This window comes from Psammomys obesus, unplaced genomic scaffold, assembly GCF_907164565.1.
Source record: "Psammomys obesus unplaced genomic scaffold, mPsaObe1.curated_primary_1811, whole genome shotgun sequence".
In the NCBI taxonomy this organism is placed as follows: Eukaryota; Metazoa; Chordata; class Mammalia; order Rodentia; family Muridae; genus Psammomys; species Psammomys obesus.
Genome location: NW_026596326.1, coordinates 271,720 through 294,135, shown reverse-complemented (window position 1 = coordinate 294,135; position 22,416 = coordinate 271,720). Strand labels below are relative to the sequence as shown.

General features: G+C 48.3%; 1 protein-coding gene across 1 annotated transcript in view; it reads left to right on the top strand.

Annotated features, from left to right (window-relative positions):
* Adamts2 (ADAM metallopeptidase with thrombospondin type 1 motif 2) overlaps window positions 1-22,416 on the top strand; it is a 204,120-nt gene that overhangs the window by 125,865 nt on the left and 55,839 nt on the right. The window contains exon 4 of the mRNA XM_055597210.1: window positions 11,084-11,286. Coding sequence (XP_055453185.1) covers window positions 11,084-11,286 — 203 coding nt within the window. The remainder of the gene's footprint in view (window positions 1-11,083; window positions 11,287-22,416) is intronic.

Genomic DNA, 22,416 nt, shown 5'->3' with positions numbered 1-22,416 from the left:
TCTATAGAAGTAGGGGTCTTGGTCATTAGAGTCCATCTTTGGGGTCTTGTTACCACAGGCTGGTCAGATCTCTCCAACACTTAAGGCATGCTGTCAGCTGGGACTCACTTCTCGTCATCTTCCATCTTGCCCTTTCTGTGTTGACTCTCCTGTTTCCTGTACCTTGCTTTTTACACTCTCTTGGGCACGTCTTTTGTTTGGATGGGTGGGCCCTCTCCTTCAGTAGCTTTTTCAGAAGAAGTAACCAGAAGGTGAATGTTCTGGAAATCTCTCTTGTCGCGACCGGCCTTTCCCGATAAGGACGACGCAACAACCGAGGATTTCTTCAGCGGCAAGTTTATTGTACAGCTCTTTCTTGCAGATGGTGAAGGACCCAAACCCCTGGCAGCGCCCCGTTTAAATAGCCAGCAAGGCGACCTGTCCGTCTGTAATTGGTGCTCTGCTCGAGTCCTCATCAGTATATGGCTGGCAATTGGATTGCAGCCTAAACCCTCATCAACATAAAGCTGCGCATGCGCAAATCGCGAAGCAATGCTGACAAGAAGCGCGAAAATGCTGGCAAGAAGAACCAGGAAGCAGGAAGCCGGCGCCATCTTGTAATGGCGGGAGCGGCTCCCGACACTCTCTATCCCTATGTTGTACTCCATTGAGAATTTAGGTGTGAGACTGAAGTTATTTTCCATCAGAATTCCAAGTCTTTTCTTGCCTCATTGTTTTTCTTCTTCTAATGCTGCTTCTGTGATGTCTAAACCATTCTGAATCCATCTCTTTGCCTATTACTTTTGCCACCTGCTTATTCCTGCTTGTCCTCTATGGAAGCTTACAGACTCTTCTGTCTGCTGAAATTTTATAATCATTTGGTCCGTTTTAGTCTATTTTGTTGGGTGCTAGATGAATCCTTTCAACCGGGGAACACTCTCCAATTAGAGGAATTTTCTAGAATGATTGATATCCTCCCCTCTGGCTTTCCATGCTCTTTACAAAGCTTCCGGATGGATCACAAATTATCAAAGCCTCTCAATTTACCATCATTTTCAGATTGCCTTTGAGTTACTGTTTCACATTGTAGGAAAGCACTCAACTTCATTTTCCAGTCCTTTCATTGAGTTTATCACTTCTTTCTTTTTTCTTTACTTCTTTCTTTCCTTCTTTCTTTCTTTTCTTTTCTTTCTTTCCTTCTTTTTTCTTTCCTTCCTTCCTTCCTTCCTTCCTTCCTTCCTTCCTTCTTTCTTTCTTTCTTTCTTTCTTTCTTTCTTTCTTTCTTTCTTTCTTTCTTTCTTTCTTTCTTTTCTTTCTTTTATTCCTTTCTCTTTAATTTCCAGGAGTTCATGTTAATGTTCTCCTCCTGTTCTTGTTTAAAGTATGTAACGTCTCCTCTCAGCATTCAGAGGATACTAACACAGGCTTCCCTCTCCACTTCTTTTCTCTGTTGGAAATTAAAGCTGGTTTGTAGAAAGATACTGGCATGAAACCACATCATGACCACAGGGAGCCATGAGGAGCTGAGGTAGGAGAAGATTCAGAGATAGAGGTAGCAATGTCTTCCCCATTCCATTCCCCAAAAGGCGCTTCATTAGAAGGGTAGCTGCCACGGAGAGCATGCTGGTCCTGGAAGGACTGCCTTCAGTTCCAGAGGACTGCATGACTTTCTGACTTGTACTGATTTTTGTGGTGGGTGGCCAAACTCCTTACCACATGACCTATGCTGGACAGGAGTCACACAGCAAGAAGGCACTAGATAACATTAAAGTTATAATTAAATGTTGTCCCTAGTGTGGGGCCAAGGGGACTGGACTTGCTCATAGCTGCAGGGTGATGGGGAGGATGGGACTTTCTGGAAGAGATGCCAGATCTTACCGTATTTATAAGGTCTGTCCAGGGAGGGCTTCATGAGACCCTGGACTGATGATGTCAGGGAGAGGGGCAGGTGGAGGGACTGTGGTCTCACGCCCCCTTTCCTGTTCCCGGTGGGTTTTTGTTGTTGTGTTGTGTCGTTTTTGCTTTTTGGTCTCCATGTTCCGTGTCAGAGGCACCCACAGAGAGCTGGTGGTCCTTGGGTAGCCTCTCATTTGTAAAGGTAGAGATGATGACTGGAAACCCGGCATACGTAGGTGGGTTCCTTTTGCTCTTTGGTTCCTCAGAATGCTCCCTCACACTCTATCGAGAATAGGGAATATCTGGCCACCATCATCTTGGGGATGAACTGGGGAAGTGGGCCTTCACTGAGCCCTCCTGTTTCTAGAATGGCACCCTCACCCTCGACCACGCCAGGTGATTGCATCCTAGAGACCTTTTATATGTGTGTTCAAGGAAGCCTCCAGACCAATGCCAGTCCAGCAGAGCCCTCCCACATGACATGGGGAGAGCCCACGTCCCATGTCATGCGGGAGGGCTCTCTACCCCACTTCCTGTAAGTATGATACTTGATACATCAATGTCAGTGCTTTGGGGGACCGTGGCACACACTGGAAGAATCCTGGCTCTTCTCTATACCAGCCTGGGGCTCAACTTGAATGTATCAAGTTTATTAGCATGAGAAGCATTCCTGCTTCCCAGCTTCTGATATTGTCTCTCTTTTGCTTGCCCTGGGCTTATAGCTTTGGGACTTTAAAATTAAAAGTGCCTGACTGACAGACACTTCCCAGACAGATGGAGTCCAGAGAGGAGTTTAGTGATGTGTTTATATTCAATCCTCTTTTTACCCAGAAGTCTGGGTGTGTCTTTGGGCAGTTTACTTGGTACATTTCATGATACTAGCATACTCTCTGATAGTGAGTGTAGTTTTGTAATATAGACTTTTAATTTGAAGGAGCTCCTTTTTATTTTTTTTAATCTTTCTCAAACATATCTTATAAGTAAGTTCTGGAATTTGTTAGAGTTTAATGATTCTTCTGTGATTGTGTTAAACTTATAGATTAATTTGGATGAGGATAACTTCCAATCCAGCACTGTGTTTTCCTCTTCATTTATTATGAACTTTCTTTTTTTTAAAATTTTGGAGAGTGTTCAATCACCTTTTGCTTGCCTTTCCACCTTCATCATTTTTATTTATTCTTCAGCATGATGATGGTCATGCACATTGGTTAACAGGTTCCACTCCTTCAATCCAATCTTCTAGATGGTTGTCGTTCTGGACAAGTGAGTTATTGATTGTTGCGTGCTCATTTCCTGTAAGGGTAGATTGTGGATTGGGAAGGGCTTTCCCATACAAGTATCCAAACTTCCCTTTGGCCATTTTTTTTCCACTTCTTCTAGCTATCCCTTTATTCACATTCTCTACTAGAGCCGATGTTGGAATTTATGCCTTCAACTTAGCCGATGCTTTTTTAGAACTAAAGGTTTTAAGGCCTTTCTTTTCACTGTAATTGCCAGTCTTTGTTTCAGCATTAGCCATTGAAGACACAGGGTTTTTTGTTGTTGTTGTTGCTTCTAGTTGTTTTCTTTGTGTCTCAGTGTCTTCTACACATGCATGAAAAGAGTGGTTGTTTGTTTGTCTGTTTTTTTTTTTTTTTTTTTTTGGTGGTTTGAACACTAGATTGTCTGATGGATTCAAATTCTTGCTGTCCACCCCTTGTGTTTCCTCTAACTTGTGTGTTGCTTTCTGGAAAAAGCGTGTGAACATCCACACCTAACTGGCCCTCATCTTCTCATATCCACTTGGTGCGCTGGTGAGAGCAGCAGATTTTCCTCTCATATCTTCTTCAGGCTCCATTTGCCTCAGCAAAGCAGCCCCTTGAAAAGCTCCAATTTTATTATATCCCACGAATGACATTAAAATGCCTCATTTCTTTTCGTTGCCAATTACAAGACACACGGGTGATTCCTCCACTCCATTCATTTTAATTCGCCCTGCCCCTCTTCTCTCGATTTTTCCATCATGCAAGTAACTTATAGCTGGCTCCTGTTCCAGTTCATACTTCTCCTCCGGCCACCACGTTTCCCTCCGGCCCCCACCCACCAATCTTATCTTCCTGTCCCTACATGCCCCTGCCTCATCTGCTAGACCAGCTGCCCTTCTGCGGGGTTCCGAGTTCCCGCTGCATCTCTCTGCCATGACTCTGGGGCCTCCCACCCCCAGGGTTTCTACAGAGTGCCAGGGAAGCTGAGGCCTCCCGATCCCACAGCCACTGCCTTCCAGGGGTCTTCATCCAAGGGTGGAGAAGCAGTGGATGCTAATGGAAACCCATAAAAGATACTAGAACTGGACCCAATTGTCACTCCTGCTGAAGGGAGGGGAAGAGGATTCTGTCTTGGGGAGGAGTTGAAGGAGGAGAGTCTTGGAACATAGGATGAAATGAGTAAGGGTCCTCTTAAAAAGGTGACATCTCAGTGGCATCGGATGGATGGGAGAAATAGGGAGTCATTCCAGAGGGAACGGACAGCAGGGTCTTCCCCTGGACTCTGGAACAGTGTGCTTCTACTTCTAGGGTAACAAGCCCCTGCCATGACTTACTCCTGTTGTCCGCAGTGCTTAGTGAGGGCTGTGGAGACAACACACGGAGACTGTGTCAGTAAGCTTTGCATTAAGGTGACAAAATACCAGGAAGAAACAACTTAGAAAGCAGACAGGAGTCACAGGTTCATTGTTTTCAGGCCGTGGTCCCTTGGCCGTGTTGCTTCAGGCTATACTGTGGCAGCTCCACCATGGTGGGAGCTTGTACAGGAGGAAGCTGCTCATCCCAGGGTCACCAAGAAGCAGAGAGAGTCAGGAAGGGGCTGGGATCCCAATTGCTCCATCAGGGATGCACCCCAGGCGACCTTACTCCCTTTCAACAGGCCCAGTCTCTTGATGTTCCCACCATCTCCCAACAATGACACGGGAGAGAGCCTAAGTCTTGACCATATGAGCCTGTGAGTCATTTAAGAGCCAAACTCCATTAGGAGTGGAGATCAAACACGGCTTCCTCCTCCTCCACAACCTCTGAGCCCAATGAGAAAGCAGGCAGCAAGAACTGTTGGCTTAGGCTGCCTTCCCCCTGGGCAGCTTAGGGCCTCCCCCAGGACATGGTCGTGAGCTAACGTAGGGCAGAAACGCGAAGAGGCCAGCCCAGCAAAGGCGCCTGCGTAGACCTGTACCCTGCAAGCCCTCAGGCACCCTTGTACTACAGGACTGACCCCAGCCCTGTCACACTCTGGTTTTACAGACTAGAGCACAGGTGTCTTTTCTACCAACTTTGGTTCTCCCAAACCAGCCCTTGTGCTGGTGGAACATGGAGTATTTTAAAAGTATCTTTTATTCACCTAATATGAGGCTTACTGCCTTTGTCTGCTAACCTAAGCCTAGTCCTGAAAGCTTCTAACCTCCATACTATCTAATCTAGGCCTACAATGTTTTCAGCCTCTGAGATTTACTGCTGACTATGCTCATTCTGTCTAGTTTTTTATTTTTATTTTTTCTGAACTCTGGCTGGCTGGTTCAACGTAGCTGTTCTGGCTCAAACTCCTCTCCAAGATAATGGATTCAAACTGGCTTCTCTCAGCTTCTGACTGAATTGCTCTGCTTGGCCTCATACTGACTTTGACAATGTGTTCTAATCTTCTGGATCGTTCTCATTCTCTGGCTCATTCTGCCTTCACCTGTGTCTAGCTTGTTCTCTCTCTGCAGCCTGTCTCTGTACAACTGTCCTGGTAAAACTGCCTCTTCTCTCCCTACCTCTCTCTCTGTGCTGCTCTCTTATGTAGCTTCTTTCCTCTCTGCTCTCATGAGAGTTGGGCATATCCTATCTCTGGCTCAATCTGCCAAATCTTTCTCTGATTTGTCACTTTATCTGCCACTCAGGCAGATTATCACTTTCAAACATGGGTGATTCCTTCTACAAACTAAATTAACCTTCATTGTTTGGGATTAAATGTGTATACTGAAGGCATGTTTGCATTACAGATGGACCACACAGACCTAGAAGGTCTTTGGATATAATCAGAACAGCCATGTTGCTGGATAAAATTCCTCAACAGGGTATCCTCTAGGCCATGTTGACAATATTGGTCATGGTGGTGCATTCCTTTAATCCCATCACACAGGAAGCAGAGGTAGAAGTTCAAAGACATTCTGGTCTACAAAATAAGTTCTAGGACAGCCTGGGACACAGAGGAAGATCCTGTCTGAAAATCGACCAAACAAAAATATATACTGGGGAACGTACCCACACTTAACTGTGACATATTTTTTTCTGTTGTTTTAATTTTATGTTCATTCGGTGTTTTAATTCATGTATGTCTGTACAAGGTTGTTGGATCCCTGTAACACGAGTTTCAGACAGGTGTGAGCTGCCATGTAGATGCTGGGGATTGAACCAGGAACCAGGAAGAACGGCCAGTGCTCTCAAGTGCAGAGCCATCTTTCCAGCCCTGTGATATATATTCTTATTGCACGATCACACTACACCTAAAATAAGAATGATTGGTTTTTATTGTTGTTGTTGTTGTTGTTTTGTTGTTGTTGTTGCTATAGACAGGGTCCCATGTGTTCCAGGGTGGCCTTGAACTCTCTCTGTAGCCAAGAGTGACCTTGAACTTCCTTATTCTTTGCCTGTACCTTCTGAGTGTTAATACAAGTGTGCAACACTTTGCACATTTTATTCAATGTTGAGAGGATCAAACAACGAGGGAAGCATTATGCCAACTATGTACATACCCAGCTTCAGAATCATTATTCTTTAAGGAAAAAAATAGTAGTATTAGGTCTAGGTCTGGGTTCGGAACCCAGCTCCTCCCCTTGGCAATGTGGCTTGCTTGACGGACTCAATCTTTCTGCTATTTTATTGCTCCCTGTTGATTGTCTTAACCTATGTTAGGCTACTATCACAAAATACCTGACGTTGGGTTATTTATTAAGGAAAGATGCTTATCTTGCTCATCACTCTGAGGAATGAAAAGTTCAAACAGTGCTGGAATAGTGGCAAGAGCACCCCCTGGCTGTGTCACAACACATCAAATGGCATCATGTGCTAGAAGTGTATTCCAGAAGAGATTGCTGGACAATAGAGAATGCCAAAATGAGAGTCCAAGTTCCCTCTTTTCTAACAACTGGTCCCCCAGGGGGATAACCCAGTCCCAGGAGCCCTGCCCCATTAACATATGATGACACTAGCTCTTTAATGAGTCTGGAGCCCCTGTGACGTGATTACCTTTCTCTAGGCCCCACATCTTAAGATTCTGCCATCTCAATAACTCTACTTTGGGGGTGACCCTTTCAGCTCTTGAGACATTTCAGGGACAAGCCAGAGGCAGGTGAGAACAGCAAGGAGCCTGTCCTCTTTGTGAGAACTAAACACAGTTTTGTCACAGTGAAGGCCTGTGTCTTTGTCCTATAGGCCATTCTGAGGATACTCAAAGATGCAGCCCTCAGCCTGTGAGCTCAGCACCCTTTGCTGTACAGAGCTTATACATTGGAAGGCTTGGCCACTGTCACCCACCCATTCCCCGGCCACTGCCTCAGTCTTGCCTAGGTCGGAACTTTGCTCCCCTGCCTTTATCCTTTCTCCAAGTCTGTTGATCTGCTCTCAGCAGCTTTTCTTTGCCTTCTAGAGACTCTCAGACCAGGGCCCTTGGATATGGTTTCTGCTGTGTCATCCTTATCGAAGCAAAGAGAGCTCCAGATGCTATCTGAAAGGGTCCCCAAGCAAGGGAGTGACAGGAACCAACTATCTTTTGTTACTCATTTAAAAGATAAGCTCCTGTCATAGACACACAGAAGAGGAAGGGTCAACCAAGCAGGCATAGCTGCTGGGGACCCTGTTCTCTGTTCTGTGTCTAATATCTGTCACCCCCCTTCCCCTCAGGGAATCGGTGACTTGTGTGTGTGTGTGTGTGTGTGTGTGTGTGTGTGTGTGTGTGTGTGATTGTGATTGTGTGTGTGTGTGTGTGTGTGTGTGTGTTGCTGGGAGATAGCTGCCATAGCAGAAAGAGAAACTACAGACAGCAGTATCTTCCTGACTCAGCAGGAGATGGACAGCATTGACAGTTCATGCCCAGCCTACTCTAGGAATAAAAATGGAACATACAGTCACGTAAACTATGGGCCGAGGATCAAGTGAAACAAAGGCCTTTAGGCCAAGCTGGCAACACATTATAGCTGGGTAGGCCCTGAAGTCCAGAGCTGCAGTCAGCAGGGCCATTGGGAAGTTGGTCTAGTACCTTTCAGACACTTGATGCTGGCCAGAGCTCCCTGGCAGAGATTGCATATCCAGGACCAGAGCTTAGCCTGTGTTAAAGTCATGACCATCGTGAGGAAAACAAGGGTGGTCTCCATGATTGATGAGGTGGAATATCCACCTGGCTGCCAACTCCCATAAGGGCACAGAATGGCAGGAGGGATTCATTGGTCCCAGGCCTGGAGGCAGAAGACTCCATTGCGTTGGTCTACTTGCTGTGTCCTGAGCTAGCTGGAATAAACCTGGGGTTTCAAGGAGTCAGATTCCTTGGAGGAGCTGGCTCATGTACCTGGCCCTGGGCTTGGGACCTCTCTACCAACAGATGGGCCTTGGAGAAGGTGTTCTAAAACAAAATGCCCTGTAACTCACACCCTGTGATAGTTAATCTTGGTTGCCATCCTCATACACTGGGAAAAGAGAATCACAGTTGAAGAATTGCCTCCATCAGGCTGGCCTATGGGAATGTCTTTCTTGACTAATAACTGATGGAGGGAAGCCCAGCTCACTCCCAGGCTGTAGAAGGAAGCAAGCTGAACAGAAGCAGGAAGCAAGCCAGTGAGGTCCTCCATGGTCTGTGTTTCAGCTCCTTCCTCCAGGTTCCTGCCTTGCCTTCCTCAATAGCAACCTAGAACCAGTGAGCCAAACAAACTCTTTCCTGCACAAGTTGTTTTTGGTCAGTGTTTTATCAAAGCAACAGGAAAGCATATTGGGGACCCCTCCCCCCAAAAAATCATCAGGCTGAGAATGATGTCAGCAACAACAGTTACCACACTGGAGAAGAGATTGGTGCTTCTGAAACATTTTTAGGAAGCCTTGTGGCTAAGACTTGGAGCACATGGTTTGCCTAAACAACTATACCAACTTGTCAGCCCAGCTTCAAGACGTGCCTCAGGCCGGCTGCAGCCTCACAGTGACTCCAGTGTCCCTCTACAGAAAACGCACGAAGGGGTCACTGTGTGATGCCTAGGGGGTTAGGGTCAGAAGGGTTCTCTCTGAGACCTTTAGGACCCAAGAAGTCATCAAGCTGGCAGTTGGGTTCCCTGGTGACCCGGGTCCCTACGTGCCCTCTCTCAGCACACCTAGGCGAACCAAGGATGGTCTCATCTCTTATTTCTCAAGAGAAACTGAGGGCTCTCGATGGTTCCCATCGAGAACTTGTGAAATCTTCCAAGTTTCAAGTGCTGTGAACAAAATTAGGTATTTAAAAAAAAAATACCTCGTAGCCCCAAGGAGTACTCTTGGGTCTGCTCTTCCCCTGGGGCCGCCTGTGTGACCCTGAGCAAATAAGGGCAGAAGGTGGCGTCCAGCTCCTTCCCCGGGGGACGACGTTTTTTTTCTGTGGAAATTACCATCTTCTTTGCTTCCCAAGGTGGCTCTGAAGGTGAGCTGTCCCTGCTCGCTGAAAATGCAAAGAAATAAATGCATGAAAACAGAGCAGCAATCCTTCAAGCCCTGTGTCAGGGTTAGGTCCCAGGCGGCTCCGCTGGAAGCGTCGGGATGGCCCTGAATCATCTCCAGGCAGCTGAGCAGAGCCACACTCAGCTCTGCACGGGCCCTGCCTGTAGGGTTGGCACATTCCCCGTGCCTAGGGTAGCCCTGGGCAGGGCCTGCCTTGTTTGTGTATGTGTGCATGTAAGTGCATTGTATACACATGTAAGCATATGGTTATGCAGTATAGATGTGCATTTGTGTGTTTTAACATATATGTGTCTGCCTGCAGGCAGCATGCATATATATATATGTAGACATATGTATATATACGTATGGTTTGTACGTGTGTGTGTGTGTGTTTTACACTGTCAGTTTGCCCTGTTAAATGTAAGCTGCCAGGCATGAAGCATTTGTCTTGTTGTCTGCCACACAAGGGTTCCTTATCTGTGAAACGGAGACAGTAATTTGTACTGAAGATGCCCAGTATGTGGCTAGTGGAGAGATTTGCTGGGTGGCAGGGAATAGGACCATATGCCGAGCTGCCTTGTGTCTTCGTGAGCTACTACCCTCAGATGTCTGGTCTCAGCGGTGTGAAACAGATGGGAATCGAGGCAGACAGCGTAGCTGTAGAGGCAGTGGGTGTGTCGTCCTGGTCCTGAGGGTGCTGCAAACCCTTACCCTCAGCTGAGACCCCTCAGGTCCTGCTTCTCAGCATGACCACTGTCTAGCCAGGCACTGACCATTTAGGGGAAGGCAGGTAGTTTCCTCCCAGGGCAGACTGTAGGAGGTGTCTTGAGAGGGACTTATGTGGGTCTCTGAGCAATTCCATCAACACTGGGGTTGGGGGCAAAGTTCCCCTGGTGGAGAAGGGTCCAGGCATGATAGTCCTGACCCAGAATATGGGAATCAGACTGGTCCATTCCTTGAAAGATTGAGAGAGTTCTGGGAGGAGAGCTAGAGGTGAGGAGACACTGTATGACACATCTTTCTTGGGCTGAGCCTCAGCTTCTCCAGTTACAGCAGGAGGCAACGCCAGCCTGTAGGTACAACAGCCTTTTGACACTTGGGCAGCCCTTAGCCCTTTAGGGGAGTGTGAGTGTGGCCATGGGATAAGGGCTGGCACTACCCAGTCACTCCTGACCTTTCCCTGTGTCTGTCCTCAGTGCCAGCTGTGCTTTTGTCAGTGTCAAAAGGTCACCATAGCGCTTGATGCATTATGCTGGGTACTGGGGGGCGGGGGCAGTTGTCCTTGAAGCCACTGAGCTGCTAGCATCGAGTGTCACTGTTGGCCCTCTCCGGACTTCTATCTATTTGTTCTGTGAATGGGCGCAACGATCCACGTTCCGAGTGCTGAGAGTTTTTATATGAGGCAATGGTCACCCTAAGGCCACCCAGATACCCTGGCCGGTAACTGAGTTGTACCCAAATGGGCTCTGTCTCCCTGCAATGCCCCCAGCAGGGGGTGCTGGGCTGCTACCAAAGGTCTCCTTTCCTTCCAGGAGCCTCCCGGGGCAGCCTGGACAGCCTCAGCCGAGCCCTGGGCGTCCTGGAGGAGCGAGTCAACAGCTCGAGGCGGAGGGTGCGCAGGCATGCTACAGACGATGACTTCAACATCGAAGTCCTGCTGGGCGTGGACGACTCAGTGGTGCAGTTCCATGGGAAGGAGCACGTGCAGAAGTACCTGCTGACACTCATGAACATCGTGAGTCCAGGCGGAGGGGTGTCGGGGGAACAGGAGCGGGACCAGTCTCTCTTGGAGGCAGGGCTTGAGGAGAGCAGGGAAACTGGGCTGGGATAGGGACTGAGTGGTGGTGGCTGGGTGGGCCAATGGGTGGGTCCAATCAGAGACTAGGATGTTGGCAAACTGGGATGGGAGATGTGTGCGATGGATGGTGTTAATTGTCAACTGGGACATACCCCAGAATCACCTGGGAGCTGGTCCTGTGGGCACGCCTGCAGGGTATTATCTTGACTGCGTTAATTAAGGTGGGAAGACTCCTAGTGCCATTCCTGACTGGGATGCTGGGCTGTGTGAGTGCAAAGGGAGCTGAGCACCAGCATCCACCCCTCTCTGCTTCCTGATTGTGGCTGGGATGTGACCAGCTGCCCCAAGCTCCTGCTGCCTTGATTTCCCCCCTACTATGACCAACTGTGCTTTTGAACTGCGAGGCAGAATAAACTTTCTCGTTTCAGTTACTTTTGTCAGAGCGTATCGTCACAGAGAAAAGAAACTAAGACAGAGGGAGACCTGGAGGACTGGGCTGGACTCTAGGGTGTGGCCTTATGGGGCAGAGCTAAGCTGTCAGGCTAAGATCTTCTCCGTTCCAGAAGCCCCGATAAGAGGATAGGAGGTGAGCAGTAGAGGAAGGGACGAAGCTCTGGGCATGCCTGTCCCTCTCAAACGAAGCAGGAGGAGGGGTGCTCTGTGGAAGGAGGGTGAACTTACAGTGTGCTGCTGTGAAGGAGGACCTAGCTGGAGGTGGGCAGGCAGAGACACAGAGATACAGAGATGGGCTCCGCGTCCACAGCTTCACTAGGTCAGGTGGTGAGACCCTAGGAGCTAAGATGATGCATAGCTCAGCCTCCAGAGGGTCCTGGTTGAAAAGATAGAAGGGAGATAGGAGGGAGGAAGTGAAAGAGCTGGACGTGGGAAAGAGCTTGCCACTTGAGCCTCCTTCCTCTAAGCTGCCCTGGTGACGACCTTGGCTCTCTGAACCTCCCCACCTTGCCCCTGCAAAATTCTTTGTATCTGTGCATTTCATTTTGGAGAATGCTAATCTCGTATCAATTTTTGAAAAGTACCTTTAATTTAATTATAATAAAAAGCATAACTACTGAAGTTAATGAACCCCTGAGCTATGGCTGTAGTAATAATAGTAACAACCCAAATAAATAAAGCTGTAATTGTTGCAATTAACGATCTGCCAATGTGTGGCTGTGTGCCGGGCCCAGGCTGGCCACTTTCTGTGCAATAGCTCAGGAAATATTCACGCTAAGCCTATAAGACCGGTACACAGGCAAATCTCATCAGCCTCCAGAAGATGAACTCTTCCCCCAAGATCCACTGCTGTCCGACTCATAGGGGTAGGGTGGGACTCGGAATTAGAAAGGCTTGGTGTGTCTGTGTGAATGGGGGGTTCCAGTCCCCTGCGCCTTGGTGTTCCCAACATTAAAAAGGATCAGTTCCCTCTTGTACTGGTTTAAATAACATAATGAAGTGAATGGGCTTTTTTTTTTTTTTTCTCTAAGTAAGGTAAGGCGGTTTCAAACTCCAGATAAAATGTGGTTTTGCTCCCATGACAGTGACCACAGCACAGAAAGCACATTCCTAAGGACTCTTCAGGGTCCCCTGCCTGGAAGTGGGGTATCCGCTGGGAGTTCTTTATGGGGCAGAGGCTTGAAAATCCTCCTTTTCCCTGGTGGAGGTTCCCGTGTCACAGAGATCGTTGGAGGACATCTAAAACTCTCTCCACAAGCTTCATTCATGCACACATCCCCATGGTCTAACTGTAGCCCTGTTTTAAATAACAATGACAAGATGGGAGAGAACAGCAAGCCTAGGGGCACCGGCCTATCATCCCAGCTACCCAGGAAGTTGGAGCAGGGGGACCTCAAGTTCAAGACCAGACTGGGCAGCTTAGTGAGCTCTTGTTTCAAAACAAAAGTAGCCCAGCACTCGGGAGGCAAAGCCAGGTGGATTCTCTGTGAGTTTGAGGCCATCTGGTCTACAGAACGAGTCCCAGGACAGCCAGGGCTACACAGTAAAACCCTGTCTTGAAAAAACAACAAAACCCAACCATCCAAACAACAACAACAGAAAAGAATCAAAACAGAAGTGAGAGAAGAGCTAGGAATACAGAGGGTTGGCCAAGCAGGTGAGAGCCTTAGAGTCAAACTCAAGTACACAGGCCATCGCCGTCATTTTTGAGTGCACAATTTGTGATGTTAAGATCATTCACGTGGAAATGTAAACCTCACACCATCCATGCACAGGACTCCTTTCATCTTGTAAAGCCGAATCTCCCACCACTAAACACTAACTCCTCCTCACCTGGGTCTTGGCTGCCATAGTTCTGCTTTTGATCTCTGAATTTGATCACTCTGGACTGGTGTGCCCCAGAATTTGTGTGATATTTGTCCTTTGGAAGCCAGCTTATTTAAATTAGTGTGATAGTCTGAAGGTTGTTCATACTGTAACATGTTGGAATTCTGTGTGTGTGTGTGTGTGTGTGTGTTTTATTGTGTGTGTTTTGCTTTGTTTTTTGCTACAAGTCTTCCTATGTATCTCAAACTGGCCTTGAATTCATGATGCTTCTGCCTCCAGCCTCCTGAGTGCTAGAATCACAAGGGAATGCCCCATCTTCCCTTCCTCCCTGATGCTCAATAAGACCTATAGTGTATCTAGACAGGTTTTGCTCATCCGTTCATCCACTGATGGGCACCTGGGAAGCCTCCACCTCTTGACTGTTGTGAATAAGGCTGCTAGGAACATGGCTTACAGATTTCTGTTCACTACTCTGTTTTGCATTCCTTCGGCTGCGGACCCAGGAGTAGAAACACTGAATCATATGGTAATTCTATGTTTGACTTTTAAGAAACCACCACCACGCTGTTTTCCACAGCTGCTGTATCAACCATGTTCCCACCAATGATGTGTGAGTCTTCCCAGTTATCCCCAGCCCACAGCACTTGTCAACTTGATAGTAGCCACGATATTGGAGACATGACTTGTAATTAATCAGCACTGAAGTTTAAGTTGCCAGTGTGGCCAGTGGCAACTGTCCTGAGCGTTGCACGGTGGGAAAGCCTGCTGTTCCTCTGAACTTGAAATTGACCACCGTTTACTAAGTAAGCCTTAGTGGGTCTATGAACCTCAAGCCGCAACCCCAAATAGCCCTCAAAGGCCTGGCCAGTGGCTTGTCACAATCCTCTTCTAAGTCCACATCTGGTCCTGGGGTTCCCAAGGCTGGAACCAAAATAGCATCAGGCAGGGATCAGCGTAGTGTCGTGCTGGGATGTAGCTCAGTTAGGAGAGTGCATCTCTAGATGTGGCATTGGGCAGGCTCCAGCTGCACTCTGGGTCAGGCGGCCATTGACGAGTGATGGCAGGGAGAGACGGCTCCGCAGCTGGAGGACAAGTCTGGGCAGTAAGCTGCGCACTGAGCTGAGTGCTGTGTGAGAGATGCGACGCACACATGCCTACTCGACTCCCAGACCAAAATAACAACTGTACCAAAATTCAGCCCAGTGAAGCAGTGAGTTTTTATTGGGGTACACTAACTGGTACAGGGGTGAGGGGTCACTTCTAGCAACAGAGATGACTCAAAAGCAGCTGCACCCCTGAAAAGGCTCCACCTCCTAACGGGCTCTGTAACTACCCCAGACAGGCAGCACAAATAGCTGGGCACCAAGCATTCAAGCACATGAGCCTAGGGGAGCATCTTGTTCAAATCACACTGGAAAATGAGAATTTGTCAATCTGGCCTCACCCCTGCTTCATCTCAGACCCACCTGAGGGCAAGAGGTGTGTGTGGGGGGGGGGTGTGCTGGTCATTTTTCAAGACCTGCTTACCCTCAGGTACCACCCACTAACTCATTCCCTGCCAGCCAGACCCACTTTCCCCAGTTCCCTCCCTAAGTTCAGAAAAGTATTTTTCTCTCAGTTCATTAAAACAGTCTATATTTAACACAGATAATATATTATTTATGCCATAAGATTAGAGCGAACTCATATAGATCTCTCCATATTTTCTCTCCGAAGCTACTCTCCATGACTTTGTTTTAATGAGTGTGGAATGTTGCAGTGCGAAGACTGTGTTTTTTATGTAACATTATTTATGTGACCCATCCATGGGAGAAAACGCATTTCCCTCTTGGAGGTCAGGCATGCCACCCACCATTTTACATCCTTAGAGCTGGGTCATGTCCCCCATTCCCAATTATTTCCTTAGACCAAGCGCCTAAAAGTCAAATCTTCCAACAGGTAATGCACACATTAAAGTCTCCTATGCCAGAGTATTCTGTACGGCCTCATCTTCTGTGTCTGCCCCACCAACAGACCCATGCCTCATTCTTAGGTGTGGTAATTTATAGCTACAACTGTGGCGTCTTAATACTTTCTGTTGCAAACTACAGCTATTCTATTTACTTTCCTTTCATTCAGTTACTCTGTCTTTCTCTCTCTCTCTCTCTCTCTCTCTCTGTGTGTGTGTGTGTGTGTGTGTGTGTGTGACAGCAAGCACACAGGTGGGGGTCAGAAAATAACTTTCAAGAGTCACTTCTTTTCTTCCACCAACAGTCTTGCACGGTGAAGGGCTCAGAAGAATAACACCCTTGTCATTATTTTAGAGAAGATGCGCACAACAGATATTATATGAAAGAGGGTTATTGGATGGAGATGGAGAAAGACAGAGGAGAGAGGGAGAGAGACATGGTGGGGGAAGAGGGCACTCTGACAGAGAAAACAGGAGAGAGCAAGAACAAGAGAGCAAGAGAGATAAGACACAGGAGTCCTGTTTATCCCAGGACCATGTGGGTGGTGACCAATGATGACATCATAGGTTACTAGGCAACTGACAAGCAGGTTGCCTGAATGCTAAAAACCATAAGGTGTCATCTTGACACAGAGTATGCTTAGGGTCATTTCAGACATTGATGGAAAATTGGTCCTAGTTCCATGTCAAGATTCATTGGAAGATGATTCATTATTATTATTATTATTATTATTATTATTATTATTATTATTATTATTATACAAGTCAGCAGCCCAAACATGAAAATTTTAAATCAGAGATTCTAACACAAAACAATGCAAAGGTACACTAATTTAATGCAGGCTGGGAAGTAATGGTAGGAAAGCATGAAAAGTCTTTTTTTCTGGGTAATTAAATCATTTGCTTCAGAAAGAGCATCTGATTTGGCATGTTGAGGAACACTCAAGCAGACAAATTCTCCCTTGCCTCCATCAATCCTTTGACCCGCTGGAAGCTGGAGCAGCTCTTTCCTGAAGGCCACCTTGGTGACCTTACCCTTAAGCTGAGTTTTACTTTTCTCCTTCTCGTAGTCCAGGCTACCCAATACCACCTCTCTCTCCAGCTAGTCTAACTGCCTCAAAGGTTCTCTGAGATCATTTTGAGGATTCTTTGGAAAGAAGTGAATGAACTGGCTTTACTCTCCATTTGAAAACAGGTTAGTAGATTCCTGGTCAAGAGCAGTCTCTCTGAGCTGTGTGAACTGCTCTTCCACTGAGGGCAGGCCTATTCCTTATGCTTGTAGAGAACATGGGGTCCCAGAGGCCCCTGTGCTTTCAGAGCTGAGGCTGAACCCTTTGATTCCTCCCGGCAGGATGACGGGCCTTAGCACAGTGTGTTCTGAAACAACTCGTGTTCAATGAACAATCTCTTTGTGCCAAGACTTGGATATGTTTCCTCTTTTCTTTTCTAATTTAATCCAGAAATTGGCCTTGACTTGCCGAAGCCTTGCCAGGGTTTGTAAACAATCAGCTGCTCACCAGCTTTCAAGAATGCTGGGGCAGTGCAGGAATGTTTTGTGCTAGGATCAGGGGGAGGAAATCTTGTGAACTGCAAAGCAGCCTGCCGAAGGCATCACCCTACTCACATGTCTGGCTCCACTTCCTGCAACAGAGAGACACTGAAACGTGGGGCTGCCCAGACAGGAGGGACACATTTAGTGTAGGAGCTGGCCAGAGCAAAGCAGGGAAGGTTGGAGATCCAAATCTTCCTTTGTTACCTGGCTGTGTTGCCTGGGCCACAGGAAACTGATTTAGGACACTGTTTCTGGTCCTATGGAACCCATAAGAGAACCATATGACCAGGTGCTGCTGGATGCCAGGCAGTGGTGGGCATAGGTGATTGTGGGCTCTGGGACATAGCAGAGATCAGGAGAAACCATGTTCCCTGGCGATGGCTTCCTCGGTTCTGCTCACTTGTGGTTGTACAGGAATAATCTGCCAAGTCCTTGCCAGGTCTGGTTTTCTTAAATGAAGGTGGGAATCTCAGGGGAAAACCTAATCGTTTTCCAGTGTGAGCTACAAATTGCAACTAACTGCTTGTACTGTCAGGTGAGTCCAGGCACAGCTGTGATGTCCACCAGGCTAGAGGGCAGCCAGCCTGATTGTTCCCTCTGGCTTAGACAGAAGCAGGCAACTGTCACCATAGTCCCTGTGTGTCCCAGATGTGGGGATAATTCACCTCTAAAGGCTGCTGTGGGCCTTGTTCTAAATGTCTCACATGTGCACAGACGTGGGGTGAGCAGAAGCCAGGCGTCATGAGGCCTCACTTCCCGGGGTAGCTACATCAGGGAAGGCTCCTCAATGACTTCTCCAGCTCCTAACACAGATGAGTCTGGCTGGCAGCAAAGCACATGAGAAGGCCCAGGGACATCTCTCTCCTCCTGCACAGTTTGGACCTGGCTGAAGTATAGGGCCTCTGGATGGGGGGAGGGGAGGCAGGACGTGAAGTTGGTTTGTCATCTAAAAACTTGGTGCTTCCTACTTCATTACAGAAAAGAAAGAGAATGAAATCACGTTGACAGCAATTTAGCACTGGGCAGCCCTCTGCAAGGAGGTACTTGATGGCCTGTCCCTTAGTGGCCCTGTGGGGTTTTCTTTCTCAGATACAAAGGCTCAGAGAGGTTGAGCAGCAGGCCTACACAGCAACTGAGTCACACGCCTGTGGGAAGATGGCGTAGACCATGCATGCATGGCGCTCCCCGACTCTGCTTGGTCTTCCCTGACCCTTCTGACCTGAAGGAGGAGAATTCCTTAGGAGTCTCAGAAGAAGGGCCAGGCCTGTTCTAGCCTTGGTTCTCTTTCTCCCAACAGCACTGGCCATCCCCTATCAAACTCCTTGCCTTTCCCTTCTAGCCTAGGCCATCTTATCTGTGTATACCTAGGTCTTTCCTGGGCATTGCCATGGAAGTTATATCTGTTGCATATTTCTGTTCTAATGTTGTCATTACCATCTCTCTCTCATCTGTCTCTCTCTCTCTCTCTCTCTCTCTCTCTCTCTCTCTCTCTCGATATGAGCTCTCAGGTTGTGGGCCCCTGATGAGGTTCTAGGTGGAGGAAGGGTCACTGTGAGCCAATGGAGTTCTGCCCTCATGGAGCTCACATTCCCAAGAGCTTCGTTGAAATGGGGATGGGGGCACCAGGGGCCGGCCTCACCTCTGCCTCAGCCTCTTCCCTGTCATTCTCCTTGCATCCCAGCAGCCACTCCCTATCTCCCTCCCCACCCCTCCTCTCCTCTGATGCCTCCTGACAGCTGATGAGGGAGCCCAGGAGTTTGCCTGTCCTTGGCTCCCATGGGGAGCTGACAGTTGTCAAAGCAGGAGTCAGAGTCCCCGTAGATAGACACAGAGGGCCAAGCCTCGTCACTCCCTGGTGACAGCTTGAAGTGGCTGTTGCACTTGTCTTGTGCAGGCTCCAGCGAAGAGGTGACAGCTGAGCCAGACAGAAGAGATGACAGTCTTCCTGGCTGGTCTCCCGTCTGGGCAGATGTGGGCTGTCACAGTGCTCAAACCCCTCCATGGTGTGTCCCCTGCTCCTGTACCAAACTGTAGTCAGACATCCCTGAGGCCCCTCTCCTCTGGGTGATATGTCTTAGAAGTAGGGATTCTTAGCAAAGGTACCCCAAGTTTTATGAGAGGTTCAGAGAACACTGGCTACCCAATTTTGCACATTCGCCCCTGACAAAGGGTTGGTGCATAGTAGGTTTACACTAAATGTCCTTTATCATTCTTTTAAATTTTTGAGATAAGGTCTTACGAAGCCTAGACTGGTCTTGAACTTGCTGTGTAGCTGAGGATGACCTTGAATTCCTGATCCACCTGGTGCCAGAAGACAATTGCTTCCTGCTGTGCTCAAATGATCATCTTTCTGGCTACATTCAGGGTGTTAGAAAGCACCTTGACATGGCCATAGCCGGCTACTCTTACCATGAGCTTGAGCATACAAAGCTTAGTTTCGCCATGTTCTATGAATTTCTCAGGATCCCTCTGCTGGGGTCCAGGGACACCATGCAAGGTGCTGGGTTAAGGCCCTTAGTCAGCTGCCTCTGCCTCTTCTGGGTCCATGCTGTGGGCCAGTTTCTCTCCCTGCTTCATGTCGGATCACCAGGCCCAAATGGCAGTGGAGAGGCTTGTTGGAGTTGTCCCTATTTCGTGCTGTTCTTCACCTGAGCTCTTCGGGTGTACTGGGTAGAAAGGGGTGTGGGGATGAAATTAATGTGCCTTCCATTCTCCAGCCTCTTCAAGGTCAATGCCAGGCTATTCCCACCTCCCCCAGACATCCTAGATAGGAGCTTCTGGGTGACACATACACCTCTCTAGGGCTGGGACAACCATGGTGCCTTAGATCCCACTGTTTTACTCAAGACATAGGTTAGGCCCTGTGGCTAAGCTTCATAGACTTATGAAGGGACCAGACTCTTCTCTTACAATGTGGTCTCATCGCTGTGGTAAGCAGAGCTCAGAGGCCTCTGGATCTGTCCATCTGGGATGCTAAGGTTGGAGTGGAAGCTGAGCAGAGCAGGGCACCCCAAGCTCTGGTCTCACTTTCCACTTCACAACATCTCCCCTCCTTCATCTACCAGAGTGTTTTCTACTCCCGAGACCACCCAGGAACTTCCTCGAGGCCATTGGCTTCTCGGGCTCATGGTGTCATTTTCCTCAGCTTTCCTTGGGTCACAATCTAATCAGGCAGAAGGAGAATCTGGTTTACTGGGGAATGAAAAATATGTTGTTTTCAGATTACACAGCAGTGCCCGAATGGAGCCCGGTGGCAGAGCTCAAGTCATTGGGGACAGTTGCACCACATAGGTTGAGACAGCCAGGAGTGTGGGAAGGGGGAACTAGTCTGGTCAGGGGTAGTGCAAGGTCTTGGCACGTAGGGGATGAGACTGCATCCTGAAACGGAATGCCACATTGAACCCCCAGTCTGTGTGCTCAGGGAGGCCATCCATCCATCGCCACATAGCACAGAGACTTGACTTCCTGAGGTGACTGCCAGCAGGATTCAAAATCCCTGTCATGTCTACCTTCCTCCCAGTTGGGCTGAGAGTAGCTGAGAGGCCTCTGAAGGCTCTGGGCCCTCTGCTATGTCCTTCTGTGTCCTGTGGCCTCAGGAGCGGCCACACTTCCCGGCCTGGCAGCATTACTTCTGATATATGGCAAGTCAGTCCACAGACGATGTGTGGACAGCTGTGACCCCAGGAGAGCAGATGTCTCTTGGTTGTGGCAAAACATCTTAAGCAAGTGCTAGTGTTTTCAGAGACCCCTCCAGGGGGGTCACCAGAGAAATTAGGACCCTTCTTTGGGCTCTTAGTCTCATTAATGAACGAATTTAAGAACAGACTCAGTGGAAGATCAAGGATAGTTTTTGTTTGTTTGTTTATTATTGTTTTGTTTTAGCTTTTAGAGACAGGGTTTCTGTGTAAACCTGGATGCCCTAGAACTCTTTCTGTAGATCAGGCTGGCCTCGAACTCACAGAGCTCCACCCGCCTCTGCCTCCCGAGTGATGGGATTAAAGGCGTGTGCCACCACCGCCTGGCTTTCAAGGACAGTTTTATGAGCTTGGTGGGGGGGTGGGAATAGGGGGAACAACAGCAAGCAACCTGTAACTCTTGGCAGCCACTGGGAGGAGGGACATGAAGAAGAGAGAGAAAGCACGCCCTTCCCATTGGGCTGGCATGTTTAGCAGGGGAGGCCAGCAAGCAGCTACCTGGCAACAGACAGCCATCTGGTGGAGGCAGGGGGTGGCGGTGGAGCTTAGTGCTAGAACGTGAGAAACCTCAAAGTGCCAGAAAGAATACGCTTAGGCTTTGCACAGAGAAAGAGTAGGAAAGAAGAAGTGAAAGTTATGCTTTTCTGAATTAGGACTGTGAATTAGGACAAAATTCACCAAGTCCCATGGCTGTGTCTCAGCAGCAACTGCATTGAGGAAGGGGATACTGGGAAAGATGAGTGTATTCTCTAATTAAAGGGGTAATTATTCCTCCCCTTTCTTTATCTTGAATCAGCCTCCCTGAGGGATGGTCTCTTAGCCAGGTGATTGACAGGTCCAGTTGGGCTAACCCTCAGGGCGGGAGGCATTAGTGTGAAATATTTCACTCTTGGAGCAGATCAGAATGTCCTGTCTCCCCCAGCGATATTCATTCTTCTGAGCAGGACTTAATGAGCGGCAAAGTGGGTGTTTACCTCTCTAGTGTGACCAGGAAAATGGGAGGCAGGGTTCAAAGCTTCAATGTTCTCCAAGGCTGAAGTCAAGAGGGGCCAAACTCTGGGACGCAAAGCAACAGCTCCCATTACCTGACTCTCTCGTGCCGGACAGCTTCACTGACAGTACTGTGTGCGCTGGGGATCTTCTTAGACACTTTAAAAATATTTTTGCATCAATCCTCACAACAAGCTTGAGCCACAGTTACCTCTCTGTACCTAAGGAAACTGAAGCCTGAACACGGTGAGAAAGGTGGTTCTGAGTTGTACAGCAGGATTGCAGTAGGGTCCTCCTGAGATCAGGGAGGCTGGGAGTAGGGATTCAGACCCACCCTCTGCTCACCCCCAAAATCCAGGCCAAGGCCTGGGCAGTTTCTTTTGCTTATTAACAACAACATGGGAGAGTTTCTATTGCAATTGTGTTTGGGTCCCCTGAACCACCCTAGAGCTGAGCAGTATTCACGGAGGTCCTGGGCCTTGACAGCCTACATAGGAGTGAGGTAGCTTGGGCCTCACCCATGGTCCTTTGCCTAGTAAGTTACCCCCTGGACCTGGGGGTTGTGGACTTCCAGACCATGGATGAGTTTGGGGGTCTATCTT